The 17,252-nt window shown below is 45.9% G+C and overlaps 1 protein-coding gene across 2 annotated transcripts in view; it reads left to right on the top strand.

Moving 5' to 3' along the window:
- The window catches only part of SPTBN1 (spectrin beta, non-erythrocytic 1), a gene marked incomplete at both ends in the record, with an annotated part of 79,595 nt that overhangs the window by 10,361 nt on the left and 51,982 nt on the right, over window positions 1-17,252 (top strand). The window contains one exon of one of the 2 annotated variants that reach the window (XM_080342136.1): window positions 3,755-3,863. The exons of the other annotated variant lie outside the window; for it this stretch is intronic. Within the exon in view, the coding sequence (XP_080198262.1) occupies window positions 3,755-3,863 (109 nt within the window). Of the gene's footprint in view, window positions 1-3,754; window positions 3,864-17,252 lie in introns of those variants that run through there. 2 annotated transcript variants of the gene reach the window in all.

The following is a 17,252-nucleotide window of genomic DNA, read 5'->3' as shown; positions in this document are numbered from 1 at the left end:
GGGTTTTTGTCTATGCTGTTTTTGAAAAGATTTTTCTTAAGGGATTTCTTCTAGGTGAGAGAAGTGATAGTTTTGTTCAGTCTTAGAAACATTGACGATTAGGGACTTGGATGATAATTTTTCCTTAGGAACAGTAGTTTTTTCCTTTGTGGTAGGTGCCCATTCACTTCAGCAGCAATTTTCAGAACCACCTTTTGTGTTCTGGTGGAAGCACCTGCCTCCAGATGTTGCTTGTACATTCATAACATTAGTGTGGTCAACCTCTTGTTCTGCTCGAGGCCTTGCAAAGCTCTAATCACGTCAACTAAGTCACACTTTGCCTTGTGGCAAAGTGGATGATCATTAGTGCTTTTATTTACTCTCAACAAACATACAAAAATGCAAGGCATCGTTAGCAGTTGAGTACTACGGGAGAGGCACCATTCAAAAAGTGCAAGCAAAAATTATTTTGCAGATATGGGACAAAAGCGAGAACAAAATTTAGATGGGAAAAAGCCAACAAACTCCTTCCCTCCCTGATACATTAAATGTAATATGTGATTTTGTCCTTATTTTTCTCCAGCGCTGTAATCAGTGATGAATTACACCATGGACAGTTTCAAGCTGTGTTGATTCGATAAGCTGCTCTTGGACCAGTGCTCAAAAGTTATCTATGGCTTTAAAGCATTAATTCCCCTCCATAACGTATTATCTAATTAGTATTGTCAAGGGGTTAGTCAATTAAAGAGAAACAGAGAAAATGAGTAGATACCAGGTATAAAGAAGGGCAAAAGCGAGAATCTTGTGACTGACTCAGTGCATTGCCACATCGCGGCAGTAACCAGGTCTCAGGTTGACTAATTTGGATTCAACAGCAAAAAACCTCAAATTCCAGCTTTTGTTCAGTATTTCTTGGGAATCCTAAGCTTAGCAGATTCACTTGTCCCATTGGGGACAATCTGGCATTAATGTTTTATGACAGGGTGGGGAAAGCCACTCCATGTTTTATATGAATCGAAGCCAAATGATTATTTTTAGTAGTTAATGTTTTGCTTTTGTAATATTTTGCTTTTAAATATTTTTAATAATGGCCTCGTGCATCAGCGTGTCGCCTGCCAAAGGTGCTGGGAAACCTTTCAGCTGGGGGAAAAGTTCCTGGCTCCTGATTTACGTCTTTCACGGTGTTCAAAATGCTTCAGCTCTCCCGTCAGTCGTTTGGACTTTAGTTTTACCTTGTGAGCTCACATAGCAACACCTGTTTGCTGAAGGTGGGACAGAAAGGCGCTGATACGCCTGCAGGTAGGGCCTGGCTGCCTGCCCGCTCTCGTTTAATTATAACATAGGGCAGGCCTCGCCAAAGCTGCTGTTGGTGGAAAGCTGCAGGAAGAAGTTTTGTGGCGGAAATAAGCCTGTACTTGTGTGCTGGGTAAAATGCGCTCCGTGAGTTTGCATTTGTATATTAACAGCTCAGTTTACCGAGCTCTTTCCCTGTAAATTTCGGAGCCTGTTGTATTTTTGTGTTGTCCTTCTTCCACCGCAGCCTGGAGAGCCCCTGGCCACAGAGATTATGGGAGAAAGGTTGAGCAGGAACGGGGGCCTCGCATTGTTGTCTGCAGAGCAGCATCCTGCCCGCCGCAGCCACCCCGCAGGTGCTTCCTCAGGCCCCCCTTTCGCCTGCAAACGCACTTTTGGGGCACAAACCTGCGCAACACGTGTCCCCCAGGCAGGGGACAATCACTTTCTTCCCTGGCTTTGTAAAGTCAGCCTTGGGCGGCTGGGTAGGCCTTAGTGGCACAAGTGTAGGCAGTGCTGAAAAGATTGAAAGGCAACTTTCAGAAATTTTTAGGCTCTCCTTGAGGTCTGCTGTAGTACCAAAAGTCTTGTGTAAATACGGCTGTATTGATACAAAGGGCTTCGCTGAAATATACTAGTAAAAGCCCTTCTGTATGAATATAATAAGCAACTCTGCGCTAGGGCTGTGTTGTTGTTTTAGTTAAACCAGTCTAGTTAAAAGCCATAAATATTTTAAGTGTGTTTATGACTTTGCCAGCAATGTGCCAGGCGTTTTCAACAGTCCACGTGTGTTTGGAAGGCCCAGCTTTGGTTGGGGAGTGTTGGCTTCCATCACTTCTCCCTGAATTAGCAGTGGTCACGGTTGGGCTTCTTGCACGTTTGTTCCCCGGTGTGTTGGTGATGGCCGGTTGAATTTCCACCTTATGCTGAGCAGGAGCTGGGGCTGGACTGAGCTGCTCCCACAGAAATTGTCCTCACATAAATTACTATATGACTAAAAACTTGTGAAACAACAGTATCAAAACAAAGGCAACATTTTGAAATGTTTAATGAGGGGACAGAGTGGGAGGAGAAGAGAACATTGATTCCATCAGAAAGGAATTTGAAAATGCAGGAAAAAGAACACATTTGTGTGAACATTCTCAGCAGTTTTAAAAATGAATAGGCAAATGCTGTATACTGAGAATATGAATGTGGAGTTGACCTTTTCATTGCAGTTATGAAGAAGTGAGGGGTAGAAGCTGATGTTGCTGAGGGAAAACTGACCTCCTGTGTCTAATCCCACCTGCAGGAGCTGCCTGCTGGTTCACCGCTATACAATATGCTGCTGCTGTGTGTGCCGATGTTACAGCAGGTCCTGAGGTGCCAGTCAGAGGCAAGGCATCCTCTTTCCCTGCTGCCCTCCCCCTCCAGCGCACAGCCCAGACGAGCAGTAATCTCGCAGTAATACCCAGCATGCTGATAAACGGACAAGGAGACACATACACAGGGCACGTCAAAATCCTCAGTACCGACAAGCAGCGTAAAACAAAGCGACAGGCGTTGGCTGTTTAAAGAAGCTTTTCACAAAGCTTTCGTTTGTTCTCAGTGTGCTGGAGCGTACATCTTTCTGCGTCCCCTCCTCGCCTGTTGCTAAATACTGAATGAGCGCTTCTGTGCGTGTGTTACTTTTTCAAGCGAACGGTCTTGCAGATAAATAAAGAAAAGTGCCCTCCTTTTCATGTGATAGTAATCTGATACTTTTCCGTTACATGAGGCTCTTAACAAAAGATTGTAATTCCAGCAGCTCTGCTCAGGAAGATACCACCGGCCGGCGCGGCCGTGGCGGCGCGTTGGGAGCGGAGGGCCGGGGACCCCGCTCCACCTCGCTGCCCGGGGCTCGGGGCGGCCGCGCCGCACCCGCCGGAAGAACTCGCTGCAGCTTTGCATGAGCCGTCCTGCTCTTCCCCTGCTCCGCCGCCCCTTCGCCCTTGGTACAGCCTGCGCTTCCTCCACCGGGCTGTATGGTAATCGAGTGACATCAGCCCGCGCCCGGGCGGCTGCTGGTTATATTACAAACCAGCAGAAAGGTCTGAGGTGTGCGCGGCTCCTGGAAGCGCTGGCAAGGACGGCAGCGCCTGGCTCCATGCTGCTTTTGCTTTGGGCTGAATTGCAGGCTTGCTTTTACTTGATTTACTTTTGCTGGAGCCAGGCAAGCATTTGAAAGCAGATTCGAGCACTTGAGAGTTGCCTGTAGTGGAGTGGGGAAGAAAAACCCAACCCTCATGGTGCTTGAAGTTTGAATCTGTTACAGACAACTTACTGCCAACCCGCACTCCTGGATTTTGAACCGAAGCTGTTATTTACTTAGGGCTCAGCGCGAGCATTTTCTCTAGGGACCGAAGCCAAACTACCGAGGCAGCTGGGATTTACTTGGATGTATGGTAGAGAAACCTGTGGTTCCTTTATGCTGCAGTTCATCCTATCCCTGTGTTACCTGTAAATGGAATTACAAAAATCCACCAGTATGCCCGGGCCCTTGTCCCCAGGATACGCAGCTCAGGTGCCGTACAACTACAATCAGTTAGAAGGAAGATTCAAGCAGTTGCAAGGTAAGGCTGTGCTGTTTTTTAGTAGGTGTTGCTATGATATGATCCCTGTAAACATGTTAGTCTGGGCTTGTTCTCATTGCATCAAGGTGTTAATGAGGCCAAACGTGGTGCTGTGGGAAAAAGCTTTGTGTTCTTTTCAGAGATACCGTGGGGCTTTTATCCGTCTGAAGGTGTCCTCAGCCCGGCACAGGGTTAACATGCCTGTCCAACCTCTGAGCCGCTCTGCATTACAGATGAGGACTAACCCCGACTAAGTGGCTTAGAACAATAAGGGGGAGAGTGAGGAAGTGGTCTTTCCACTTATTTTTTTCCTTAAGTAAAATACAGGCGTAACTCTGGAAATTAATCATAAACTCCCAGGTCCGTTTGGGTGCAGTTTGCGGTGCGGGAGCCCTCTGTAGCTCCCTGCCTACCGCCTGTAGAGGCGGGTGGCTTAACTTCTTCAAATGAAGAACCGTTGCATAATTTCCAAACAAATTAGTTTGCTCATGTCGTAGAAGATCTCCGAGAAAGCATTAGTGTGTTTTAAAATTCCCGGTTTTCTTCATTTTGAATGCCTCGGCTTTTGCACAGGGAGGATATCCTTTAATATCTTCCCATGCGATTCGGTGTGTGAGAACACAGCCGTTTCTTTGGGGGAATGGCCGTGTGCTCTCTGAAGGGGAGGCCTGCGACCTGTGCTGCAAACCAGGCAGTTATTGCTGTGGTTACTGAGGGTGCCCAGCACCTCTGTGCTCAGACAGGGTAAACCGAGCCCTGCTGTGCCCTGCGGAAGGCACAGCCCAGCGGTGAATGAACTCTAGCATTGCCATTTCTAAAGAAAAAAGAACTCTTAACCAAAACCAAACCTCCTCCTCCTCTTCATCCACGTGACTGCATAAATAATCCCAGAGTACGGTGAAGTTCAGCCTTTCTGTGCATGTTTCTTATTTTACTCTGGTCTGTGCCACAAGTGTGGTCCTGTGGTTCCTGTCAGAGAGGGAGGAAGAGCCTGGTTAGTGCAAAATAATGTTCCTATTTGCTGGCTGAAGGAGGGAGGGAAAAAAATTCTTTCATTCATAGTACTCTGTTTATCTTGTAAACTGGCTCCAGTAATGGCTGCGTCCTGGGTGCAATAAGATAAAGTGACAGCATCTTAAACACTGGCAACAGGCATTCCTCAGGCAAGGCACGGACAATGCGGGCTCCCACCTCGCACCCGAGGGAGCACCTTAGAGGCTTTATCTTGGACATCTGTCAGATCTTAGGCTGCGGTACTTGCTTTAGAAAGAACGAGGTAAGTTTGTGGCGAGGGAAAATAATGCTGGCTTGCGCCTCTTTCTTTACTGGTTAAGTTAGCAGTCTGAAGAAGGCAGATGTTATCATTTTCAGGGTCACTGCTTCAGGAATCCATTATCTGTGTGTTTACATCACATTGAAAGAGGAAAGCAGACCACAGTGTTGAAAGCACAGAAAGTGAGTTTTCCCTTCAGTGGAATGCACTGTGTTGACTTCTAAAAAACCTGCAGTGCTCTCCCTAAGCGTAGTGCAATTTCCTCTAGCAAAAGAGATAAAATGCAGTGACTTCTGCAAGCGTGAGGAGGGACTTTGCAGTAGCCCATTTTTAGCTGTTTATTCACATTGCAGAGAGGGCAGACAGGCTTGAAAAATAGTGCTGCAAATGATCTTGTTCAGGGTGGAGCTTAGGTACAGGAAATGTTTGAAATTATGCACTAGATACTCCATGAAATGCTAAATAACCCTACAAAATACTGTGTGCTGTGAAGGGAGTGGCTTCACTCTGCTGACACAGAAGGCGTCTTTCCTTGGATTAATGGCTCTTTGTCTGAAGAATATCTAAAAAGCCCTTAATTCACCATTTGAGGTGACTCTTATCCTCTTGCTAGAAGGCCCTGGTGAACACACTGCGTGTTGCTCAGTGCATCCAGACTCGGAGCCAGCAGGGATGAGCTGAATATATGTAATATTTTGACATTACATATTTGTCACCGGTTTTTCCCTTTTCATTGTGGAGATGTACAAACAAGTAAGAGCGGAGATGTTTCAAACGTTCTTCAGTCTGTGCTAAGAAGTACCATTGAGGCTTTCCTACCTTTCTATTTTTGTGTTTTCCTCCTTGGTAGCCGTGTTTCAGTGCTCCTGCCCCAGGCAGGACGGTTCCCTCCAGCAGCACCAGGATGGCACCACACAACGTTACTGTAGCCTCCACTCCTGTTTTTCCCACACTGAATTTGCCCCTCATTTTTCACAGTTCCCAGAGTTTTCATGTGAATCCACAGCTTTGCACTAAATTATAGCATAACACTGTTCAGATTTAGTGAAGGCGGTGAGTTTTCTTGACATCATAAGCGATCACCTGGGCACACCTACATTCCACCTCCTCTAAATGCCGTGCAGTGGTGGGTTTAAGTAAACTCTGTTGTTCAACTTGATGATGATTGTGGAGTGTTTAAAGCAGATTTTCCAGCCTCGTCCCCCTGAGTTGTGAAGCTGGTGCGAGTTGTGGGGCTCCATGTGCACCTGGGCAGGGTCACCTTGGAGGAGATTCCAGCTCCCCTTTGCCTGGAGGGGCTGCAGTGGAGCAGCGTGAGGCAGAAGACGCTGCTGCAGTGAATCGAGCCTGGCTGCTGGCAAATGAAGCCCTGAAGTCTTGTGCATGATAATCGAGAAGTTGAACATACTCAGTCCTTGCACTGGTGAGGATGTCAGCAAAATGCTTTAGCAAGCTCTGTTTCCTTTATTTCCAATAAGTTCTTATTCTTGTTAGTTCGCCCAGTCCTGGAATGATAAGTGAGAGATAGCATCAGCTGTTGCTCTCACATCAGAGCTAGGAGTGGAGTTCTGGCTCTCATGGCCGCTTGTGCAGTAGGAAGGGATGGTGTTGTGGGGCTGGAGTAACTCTCTGCCAGTGAGGACAGGACCCCAAAACCTGTTTGTGGAAAATGCATCGTGCAGGGTACATCAGCGGAGAAAATTTGAGGAATTAAATGAAAAGCAACCCAAGTAAGTTGCAGTTACTAACCAAGGCTGCCACCTGTGCTGCATTAGTGTGGCTGGATCCTGGGGATTGGTTTGGTGGGAAGAGGTTAACACGAGGCAGGAATTTGGAAGTGGATGCCTGCGGCTGTATCACCGTCCTCAGCGAAGGGGAGTGTCAGTGCCACAGGGCAGCCCTCGCCAGCCCGGAGAGGAGAGGAGAGGCGGCTGTTCTATCAGCCCGGCTTCCCTCGCTTCACAGGACAGCGTGGTGCTTAGTTACATTGCTGGCGTTTCATAGCGCGGTGACTTTATCAGCTCCCGCAGCGTAATTGCGAAGTTGGGTCTCAGCTCTAAGGCTGTGCCCTAGGTGTGAAATTTCCAGGGGTAATTCCAAATGTAAAATCCTGGGGGATGGGGTGAGCTAGATGTGTGCTCCTGATAAATCCCCAGCTTTCAAAGGAGCTCTGATGGGTGGGACTTCTGCAGTTTGTTTATTTTTTTCATGTCGCATTTCGGATTAGAAACTGTTCATGTTTAGTGGGAGCCTGGTGTGTTTTTGCCTGTCTGGAAGTGCTTTGAGCTGTGTTAGAAATACGACGTGTTTCAAAACGATGGACCCAATTTCAAAGCATAGTGATTTCAAATGGAGTCTTATCTTTTTGAAACACCCTGTAGTATGGTTTGAAAAACTGGACCCGTAATGCGGTGGCCAGTGGCAGAAGCCTGTAGGAAAGGTGGGCTGTCTCTCCCGTCAGAGGTGTTTAAGCCAGCTTTAGATCAACTCTAAACTCTGTTTCATGAGGCTGAAAGACTGGCTGTGGCTACACAGCACTGCATGCACCGGGAAACAAACTGCGAGAGTATCTTGGGTGTCTGGGGCAGACCCCTTGCTCTGATATCGGGAGAGCTCCTCGGCTCTGCAATCCTTTGATCTGCAATGACCCGAGCAGGTTTGGTCCGGCTTCCAGTTTGGCATACAAAGGGACACGCAGTTTCTATTTTCAAGTGGCCACTGATAATCAGCTTCGATAATATGGGGGTCCGTATGCATAGATGGGGAGATCTGCTCTTCCCAGGAGCCTCTGAAGTGCTGTGGGTGCCCTTTGAAAAGCCATTTTGCACACCCGCCTTCCTCCTTGCAAGATTTACCTTCTGGATTTGGGTCTCTTGCGAGCAGTGACCTGCATAGCCACGGGCGGTGATTAGTGAACTGAAGGGCATCCTACTTTGTCTACCAAATTGGTCCTTGGCATTTCTTGTCATGGTAATTTCTGTTCAAGGTAATATGCGGGAAGCCTGAATTTCATTCCAGATGAAATGTGCCTGCTTTACATGGATTTATTTTGTTTTCCACCCTCTCAGATTCACCGAAGTTGCAAACATATTCACATTCCTGTGCCGGTTTTTGCTTGATTTTCTGCTGTGTGCTCCAAAGCCCGTGTGTGTCCCAGTCTCTGCTTTCACTGGGCACGTGAGCACAAGCTCTGTCAGATTTGCACAGAGTTCTAAGCGATCTCAAACGCAGTGTTTTGAATATACATTTCTCCACACTTTCACATTTTTTACCAAGATGATGTATAGCAAAGCCGTGGAAGAGCGTTTTGCGGAAAGTTCTGGAATAGTTTTGCCTATGAATGATAAACCTCAAAACCACCCAGGAAAAAAGCATTCAAACCTTTCACTCCCATTCTCTCCCAATCCCGATATTAAAAAACCCAGAAAACTAAATCTGAGATTTTGAGGAAAACTTAAGAGAAAGTTCTTGTGACAGACGGACTTGCTTTCCAAACGATGGGTGAGAAGTAAAGGCTGATGTTTTGTATTTTCCCTGTTTTAAAGGGCTATTGAGGACAGTATGGCAACTCCATCTTCACTGCTAGAGAAACTCTTACCATGGCTCAGGATTCAGTGGGGACTGAGAAATCTCTCACTGTTAGAGCAATAAAGCAGATTTTGGTAATCCCACAGCTACTGAACACAACATTTTCTCCCAAATTCCTGCTTTCTTTTTCAAGAAGTTCAGAAATGTTTTTAATGCCTTAGAAATTTCCAGAAACTTACCTTTTCTGGGCTTTGGTACTTCTGAAGAGAACAGGGTAAGGTGTTTCTGCTAATATGGCCAGTGTTGGTACAGTTGAAAAAGTAAACGTTTAAATTGGATTTGGCTCCTCACTGAAATAACTGTGAAAATTCACAACTCTGAGCTGTTGCCTCAGGTTTTTTGTAGTCTGTTCAGTTTCTGGTTACATGATGTTTGTAATATTTGTGTTTGTTTAACTGTGTGTATAAGAAACTTAATTTTAAAACAAACAAATGTCTAGGCTCTGGAGCGTAGTTTTATTTCAAAAAGGGCAATCCTGGTGCACATTTTGTGGCTCTGAAATAGTGAAGTCAACAAAGCTTGTAAGCAGATATTTTCACGTGGGACAGTCAGGGTTTTGAATACCCTGGGGGTGATTTGTCGCCAGAGTTGGAACAGTGACATGATTTGGGTGATGTCCTTAACCGGTGCGAGTTCTCTGCGTGTGGTGGTGCCCCCGTTTGTGCTGGGGCGGGAGCTGGCCCGTTCTGTCCTGCATTGGGTGTCTCCAACAAGCTCTGTGTCCCAGCCCATCCCAGCGTTTCGTGGGCATCTCGCAGCCGCATAGGACAACGGGCTCCTCTTCCAAATATTTTTCCTATCCAAGAGCCCTATTCAAAGTGATTGTGGGTTTTGCCATTAACTTCTGTGGAAAGTGGGGCAATAAACAAAGGCTACGGACAGAGATGAAAGTGGTGATAAAAAGCCAGAACAATGGTTGGCTTTCATTCCCCGGGTCTTTCTCAATCTGTTTTGTGATTTCCTCTGGGTTCTTCTTCATTTCTTTTGTCTCTGTTTTCTGGTGATTGCATGCTTTGACCATTCAAGTGCACGAAATGCTACCTAAACTAAGTAGAAGAAAATCAACGTAGAGATTTGCAATGTGAAAATTGCCCTTCCCCATTCCCTGTACTGAACTCCTGTGCTATCCCAGCGCAGGCTGTGTTGCTTGCTGGGTGCACCCCTTCTGCTCCCACTCTGAATTTGGTGGAAGAATTCATTGAAAGAGTATTTGATTACTAACAGCTCTCAAGGGCTTTTTATTGAAGCTGAGTTGAGAAGTATTAAGTATCAGCTATTAAGTAGCAGGATATGACAACGGCATATTTTTTCCTTAAAAAATGAGTTATCTTTATAGAATTAGACAGGTTTGGGAAAACTGTTACGCCAAAGATTGGGAGCTAGTCTTTGTTAACTTGGAAAACTGTGGCGAAGGTGGTTTAGAATCTACTTTGCTCTTCCCACAAGAAATCAAATCTGGAATTTCATTTGGAAATTAATATCTGGCGGGTAACGGTGCTTTTCCCAGTGTCATCATCCAAGCGACGTGACGTAGTGACTCCAAAGATGAGAGTTGTTTAATAAGCATTAGGTGAACAGCTTCCCTCCCAGCTCCAAATTAACCCTTTTGGAGTAAAGGGTCATTTGAGGAGTAAGGAGCTGGTGGATTAGTGTGCATTCAGCAGCCGTGCGCTTTGGTACAAGGCGGCAGCAGTGGCCTTGCATGCACGTAACGTGCTGGGAGGAGGGACCGACTCTTAACTTGGAACGCGTCATTTCATTCACATACTGAAATTAGCACCCAAATGTATTTCTGGCCCTGCTGTTGTCCGCGATAGCCTGAATGTAACTAAAGAGGGCATGTGAACCTAAAATTAATTGCTGCTCCAAAGAATGCATATAGCCGAATCCTTGCATTTCTTTCGGAGGATGAAGGTCAAGAGGGACGGTGACCACTTTGCCGCGGAGTCTGAGGCGGCGGTGGCCGGAGAGCCCACGTTGGCACAAAGGACGTTGTGCACTTGCTGCTGGAACCGGGGCGTCCCGCGCTGAGAGTCTCCTTTGTTGCTGGAGAAGTGCTGCAGCCAAAGCACCAGGAACCGGCCGGGGAGCCGTGCTGAATGCCCCTCTGTTCACCGACAACGGAGCTGAAAGAAAAAGGCCCTTGAGTGGTGGAGGGCAGGACAGCGGAGCAGACACGCAGGCCGTCGCTGTGCCACAGTCTAGGGGCTTTACAAAGGCCTTGTGAAAGATCTGTCATTACCGAGTGGCCTTTGCATGAGATAACTGGGAATGCTGAGAATTCCTTGTGCAATCAAGTGTGGTTTGTTCATAAAAATATGAACTGGAGCTCCTGAAAGCACAGGCCCAGTTACACAGACACAACACCTGATGGGTGGTTTCCTATTGGATGTGTCATCGGTAAAATGTGTAATCCTGTGCTGTTTTTAGTAAAACTGTATTAAAGGTTTTTGGCGGGACGGGAGGAACAAGAGATCATAAATATGATTTCTCATTTGCAGCATTTGAATACTGGCTACGTTAGCAAACAGAGCCATTCCAAATGGCATCGCACAGGAATCATATTTGTTGTCCCTTGCAGAGAATGCCTTGAATATTGTCAAAATGGCCAGGCGTGTGTTTCCAAGGATTGCTTTTGGTTTGGGGTTGGTTGCTTTAAGTTTTCTTGTCTGTTTTAGTTCTGTCAGAACTAAGTTTTCAGGTAAAGTAGCAGGAGAATTACAGACCGAAGAGAGAGTGAGGAAGGTGTGGTGGCAGGGTACAAAAGTGATCTGCATTGGCACAGCACTCTAATCACAGGCAAGGGGTGACCTTATGCCTGCAAAGATTAAACTAAACAATGTGTTGTTACAATGAGCTGTAAGAGTTTATCTGAACAAAATAAATGCCGACTGCCCAGATTTTTCTTGGAAAAAAACCCCATGGTTTAATAAAGATACCTAAACTTAACGTAATGGCTTGGCAAACTCTTCAGAAAGTTGGCCAATGTGCAGAGAACTCCCTTCTCAGATAATCTAAAGCAAGGCAGCCCCGTTCCAGGCAATGGAACTGCTCAAGTGTATGGTGCTGAGGGCCTCGCTCCAGACCAGCTCCTTCATTCTTCTCAAACAACACCTTCTCTTTGGTTTCAGCTTCTTCACACTGACACCGTGTGTTGGGTTCAGCCATCCCCTTCCAAACAAACCCAAAGTCCAGTTCTTGGTGTTTGCTTTGTCCAGGCAGTGTTTCCAGTTAGTGACAATATGATTATGATTTGTTTCCAGGGAAAAAGGAAAGCGAGAACATGGCTGTCTCCTGCAGTCAGCTAACTGTCGTTTGCTTTGGGTGATAATTCTGCATCTGGTTTAGTATCTTTCCACAGTCATTTCCAGGGAAACTAGGCTTACTCTGGTAGTGCAATGGCTGTGTTTTCAGGGCGTGTTCCTCCTTTGCAGATTGTCTGGCAATATAATGGATGGGGCTGTTCTGAAATTGTGGATGTGACCGTACTTTCGTTGCAATTTACCATGAGTAATACCTGTTACGGAATGGCAATTAAGTAAGGCTCTGAATAAACAGGGGAGGTGTCTAGAAACATCAGATGTCGGTTCTGTTCTGAACTTCTGACCTTGCTGTTATTCTCATGCCTACCGTACCTTTAAATGCTCAGTGTCTCGTGTTTAAATAAAAGTAATTCTTGAGACAGCAGCGTGCTCACCCTCCTCCCCCTGTGCTGTGCCCGCGTGCTGGGGCTGCTGGGCGAAGCCTAGCTGGATCCAGGCTCTAATCTTGAGCCCAAGGGAGATGGGAGAGCTATTGCGGACTATTTTAGCTGTGGCTGTGGAACTCTTTACTCTCTCCGAGGTGAACTGCACCCCATTCCCTCTCAGTGTCTTCATGGGCTCGGCTCACCCTGTGGGGTGTGAGTTGTGTTTCGTCCTGGTGGCCTCACCTCACAGGAAGGTGTTTCGCTTCTGCTCAAGGAAGTTGTTGTAGAAAATTGGCGATGCCTGTGGACAATTTCCTGACTGTTCCCCAGGTGACGTCCTGGCCTTTGTCACTTCTGCGGCTGTGCTGATGTCTGGCAGCCTCTGATAGCAGATGATGTGCTGGTTGTGTCTGGACGGGATTGCTCAAAGCTGCTGCCTGAGTCCTTACAGAATGAGACATGGAAGTTAAGGCACATTTTGTCCATCTCTTGACCAAATAAATATCTTGATAATGATGCCTGATAAGGTGTGTTATAAAATCCCGTGATATAAATCCACGTTTCCTGGAACATTTAGTGACATTTGCCAGCAGGTTGAAGCTGATGATGCTCTGTGCCACTAGAAAGAAGCTTATGTGTCCTCTGTGCCAGGGGCTAGTGCTGTTCCAGCCGCTTCCTTGCTGCACATACTTTTTTTCTGAATACAATCAGCCACCAGTTGTCCTGGAGAACAGACAACGCTTAGGGACACCTAATATGTCAAGTGTTTAGCTGTGCCGTGTGTCCGTCAGCAGTGGAGCGTGGTTCTGCACCGGCTCCAGGACAGCTGCTCCCTCTAGGCTGGGTTGGCAAAGCTGGGCCCAGCACCTGCTGGCTGTAGCAACACAGAATAAAACAGCAGCTGAAAAGGGCTTTTCCCCGCTTTTCCAGAGCAGCTCAGATGCCGGGCCGGGTGGTGTGATCTCCGCAAGGTCGGTGTGATGGCAGGGCTGTCCTTCACCTCTCCAGCAGTTTACAAGCGTACGTGTGTCAGTTCACCGACAGCCAAACACCTCTTGTTTGCTGTGGTACCCAAGTCAGCTCTGCCTTCTGCTTCAGCTCCTCTTGCCAAGTTTAAAAATGTTTCCCGGGCACCAGCTGCAGGTCACTGTGGCTTCAGGAGTGCACGTAATCGGTGGAAGATGCCATAAATACATTTTCATGCCTGTGCACACGTGTGTATCTTTGTAATTTGGCTATGAAGTGTGTAAGATTGGCATAGGCACACAAACAGCCCTAGTGCAAAGAACTTGTTCATGTATGTAAGGCAAATGTACTATAGTTTTGTGCTTATCCAGTACCTGAATTATTTTTAATAGCATTAGTATTAAATTAACAATTAAGAGCATTAATCAGACACTCAGTTTTCAGAAGTTCTTGTGCTCTGCGTTTCCTTTATTATTTGCCGTATTTCGTAGTCTTTTTGTTTTTTAAACAACAACAACGTTATTTCCCATGTTCAGGGAGGGGAAGGCTCAGAATATTGAGCTCACGTGCAATGTGACTGAGGCATCGGTGAAATGACTTTGCTCATGGGTTTTTGGTGCTTCTTATATTGATCGCGCTGAACTGCTGATATTTGACATCTAATTTCTCAGTGTGCTGAAAATTGAAGTATGTGCAGGTGAATTGTGGGGAGCCCTGCTGGGTAACGTCAGCAGGAGCCGCAGCTGCGGGCCCGTGTGGAGCTCTGCAGTTGCTGTAGTCAATGCCTTGCACAATCTGTACAACTCCCAAGTCTGCTTTTAAGACTAGAAAAACAAGTGGTGTTTCTGGATGCAGATACACATCGAAGTTGTTCAAAGTATAATTTTACCCAGCTAACTCCCTCAAATTTGCATCACCTTTTAAATCTCAGAGAGGTCTTTGAAAGTTATTACATGGGCAGGAAATACTGTGCTGAAAAAGTATGGTTTTTTCCCTACTCTTGCATAACTCCAAAGACTAAAATGATTTTGCTTGAACATGCCGCATTGTCCCACAAAAACAGATCAGCAAATGACCTTTGGATTGGAATCAAACAGACCAGCAGGAAAATTTTGAGGTGAGGAATTAGAATGTATATGCAACTTGTCTGGACCTCAGGAGTCCCAAGAAAGCAGGTATGACATGAAAAGATTTATTATGTTGTTGTTGTTTAAATTACCACATGGATTTATTTGAAAAAGAACTTTAATGTACAGAGTGACTGATTGGAATGTATGTGTTAAAGCTGACGTAGTGGTTCCGTTTTCTGGAGCTTTTGTTCATCAACTCCCGGGTGAAGGCATCGGTTGTGCACATCTCAGAAGACAGCAACTCCAGGCCTTGAGCTGGAGCTCTGCATGATGGGCTTGCAGATTAGAGCCAGAGAAGATTAGGGCTTTTTCCTCTAATGCTTCTTATTGGCAGTTTGTTTCAAATCTCATTAAAATTCATTCATTTTTAAAACTCCCTTCTTCCGAATAACTTTGTGTTATAAATACCACAGTTCCGTCAGTTATTGAAGTCATTTTTATCATAATCTACAATGTTTTTATGGCTGTTATCCATTCAGCTTTCACGTTTGGGATGTAGCTGGGCCTGACCTGCCTTACGTGTGGTATCAGGGCTTTTGTTGGGCAGCCTGTGAGCGCGGCACAGCACGACTGACTCTACAGTGCAGCAGCAACAACAGTCAGGTATTGCGTGACCATGGAAACTGTGTGAGCTAAACACGTTGTTCAGTGAGGCTATGGAATCAGCTATTATTAATTCCTGATCGGCGCAGTGGTTGGTTAAGTACGTGTTCTTCCATTTAAAATAGTTACGTGATAATGAAAATTATAATTTAACAGCAATTAATTATAATGATAACATCTCTTAGCACTGAGATTTAATATTTTGAAAGGATTAAATCCATTCATCGTAGATTTATTTATTTTCTATTCATGCTTTTCAGTTATTAAAGTGAAATTAGATTTAAACACGAAGCCAACAAACGTTTGGCATTTCTTTCATCTGCTCTCCTGTCTGACTGCGATGAGGTTTGTAAAGCAGCACGGCCAAAACATACCGCAGTTTGGAGGGTTCTCTGGTGTAATGTCTCAGCTGCTGCCTCAGGTGAAAGCAAAGACCCCAGAGCCCTCGAGCAGCACTCGGTGGGATTGCACAGGAATACCAGCACTCCAGTCCCGGGGCCTGTTTCAGCTTCCTAAGACAATGCGCAGCATGTTTTTTAAAGGAAATTGCAAAGACCCCGCAAGATTGTGCGTACTCGAAATAGCGCGGTGACCTCAGGTTTGCATTGTTCTGCTGTGGGAATGTCGCCGTCAGTGTCCTGGGACGGGCCCGTGCTTTTTCCATGCTGTTCCGCATTGAGTCATTTGTCTCTTACGCAAAGGGAAAAAATGGCAACGAGTGTAAACCACTAACACCAGATCAGCCAAAAGGCATTTCTGTCCCTTTCTGTTAATGCCGACAGCACCGAGGTCCTTTTTGTGCTGTTTTTGAAAGGAAGGCCATTTGAACTCTGTACTGAATGCTCCTCAGGCCGTGAAGTTATTCCTTTATTCAACTGTGCTTGTGCTAGTTTGCTACAAAAGTGATTTTGTAACATCTTTCTCCAAATACAGTTTGAGGGTCAGGCCTTGGTCCTCTTGAACATTTTCCTCATGATGAACCTCAATAATGCGAGTGGTTCTATTGAAGCTGATGGTGTGCAGAGCTGAGGACGGGTGTGGGTGTGTTTCCCAGAGCAGCGCCCAGGAGTGTTCAATAACTTCAGTCATCCACTAGGAAGGTTGTGTTTCTGTAGCTGCTTTGCATTTCATACAGAAGAACAAGAAATCAGCTGGTATCCCTGAGCACCTGAAAAACCGCCGCCTGGTTCTTGTTTCTGGAATGGGCTGTGTGACAGGGTGTTCTCCATTCTCATGGTGCAGGAGATCTTTACACCGTTTTACCTTCAGTTTTGCAGGAGTTCAACAAGCAGTTCACATAGCTCGCACCAGTGGAGGGACAGCTGAGCACATATTCTCTCTAAATCTACTTAAATATGTCATTTTCATCTTCTGAGTTCTTGCACCAGTTTAATCAGTTCAACCCTGATGACTTTTATGTTTTGTTTATCCCCTGTGGGAGTCTTTATGGAAAATTTTTGCAGATGAACATAATCGTTCTACATGAATCCAGAGCTGGCTTTCGGGAGGTTTATTTTTGTACTGCTGACACCAAAATGCCATAAACTGGGTAGAAATAAAGACAATGAAGGGACCTGCCCTTCCACAGCCCGTAATGCTTGGCTGCTACCGGACATTGTTCTGTGCATCATTTCATTGTGTGAGTGAGGCTTAGCGACATCAAAGACAGAAAGCAGCAGAATTGGGTTTTCCACATGCCGCATTATGTAGCTTTCCCTTTTTTCTTTTCATTTTCAGCAGTGAAAGTAGTCACATGCCGTAATGTTTAGTGGAGAAGAGGAGATGTTTAATAGGATTTAGAAGCTGACCAGTGCTTCCTAGTAGAAGAGAATGGATTGCTGAACACAGCCCTGCCTTGGGAACAATGGTGTCTGTGCAGCAGAGTCAGGAAAGCAGCAAGGATTTTGCTCCTAATGAAAATGCAGCTAAGCACAGCAGGAATGAAATCACCTCGTTGCTTTGTCATCTTTCACATTCGCATTCAAGTTCTTGTCTAAGTCATGTTCGAGCATGTAAAAGCTTGGGTGTAATCCCACCAGTTTTGGTGGAGACGTCACTGCGTGGATTACTTTGAGCCATAAAATAACCATAACAAATACATCCTCCTTGCATCAAAACCATCAGCTGCAGTCATTCCTCCG

This window comes from Nesoenas mayeri (genome assembly GCF_963082525.1).
Source record: "Nesoenas mayeri genome assembly, chromosome: 3".
In the NCBI taxonomy this organism is placed as follows: Eukaryota; Metazoa; Chordata; class Aves; order Columbiformes; family Columbidae; genus Nesoenas; species Nesoenas mayeri.
The sequence above is the reverse complement of the archived record's forward strand: the minus strand, read 5'-3'. Positions and strand labels throughout refer to the sequence as shown.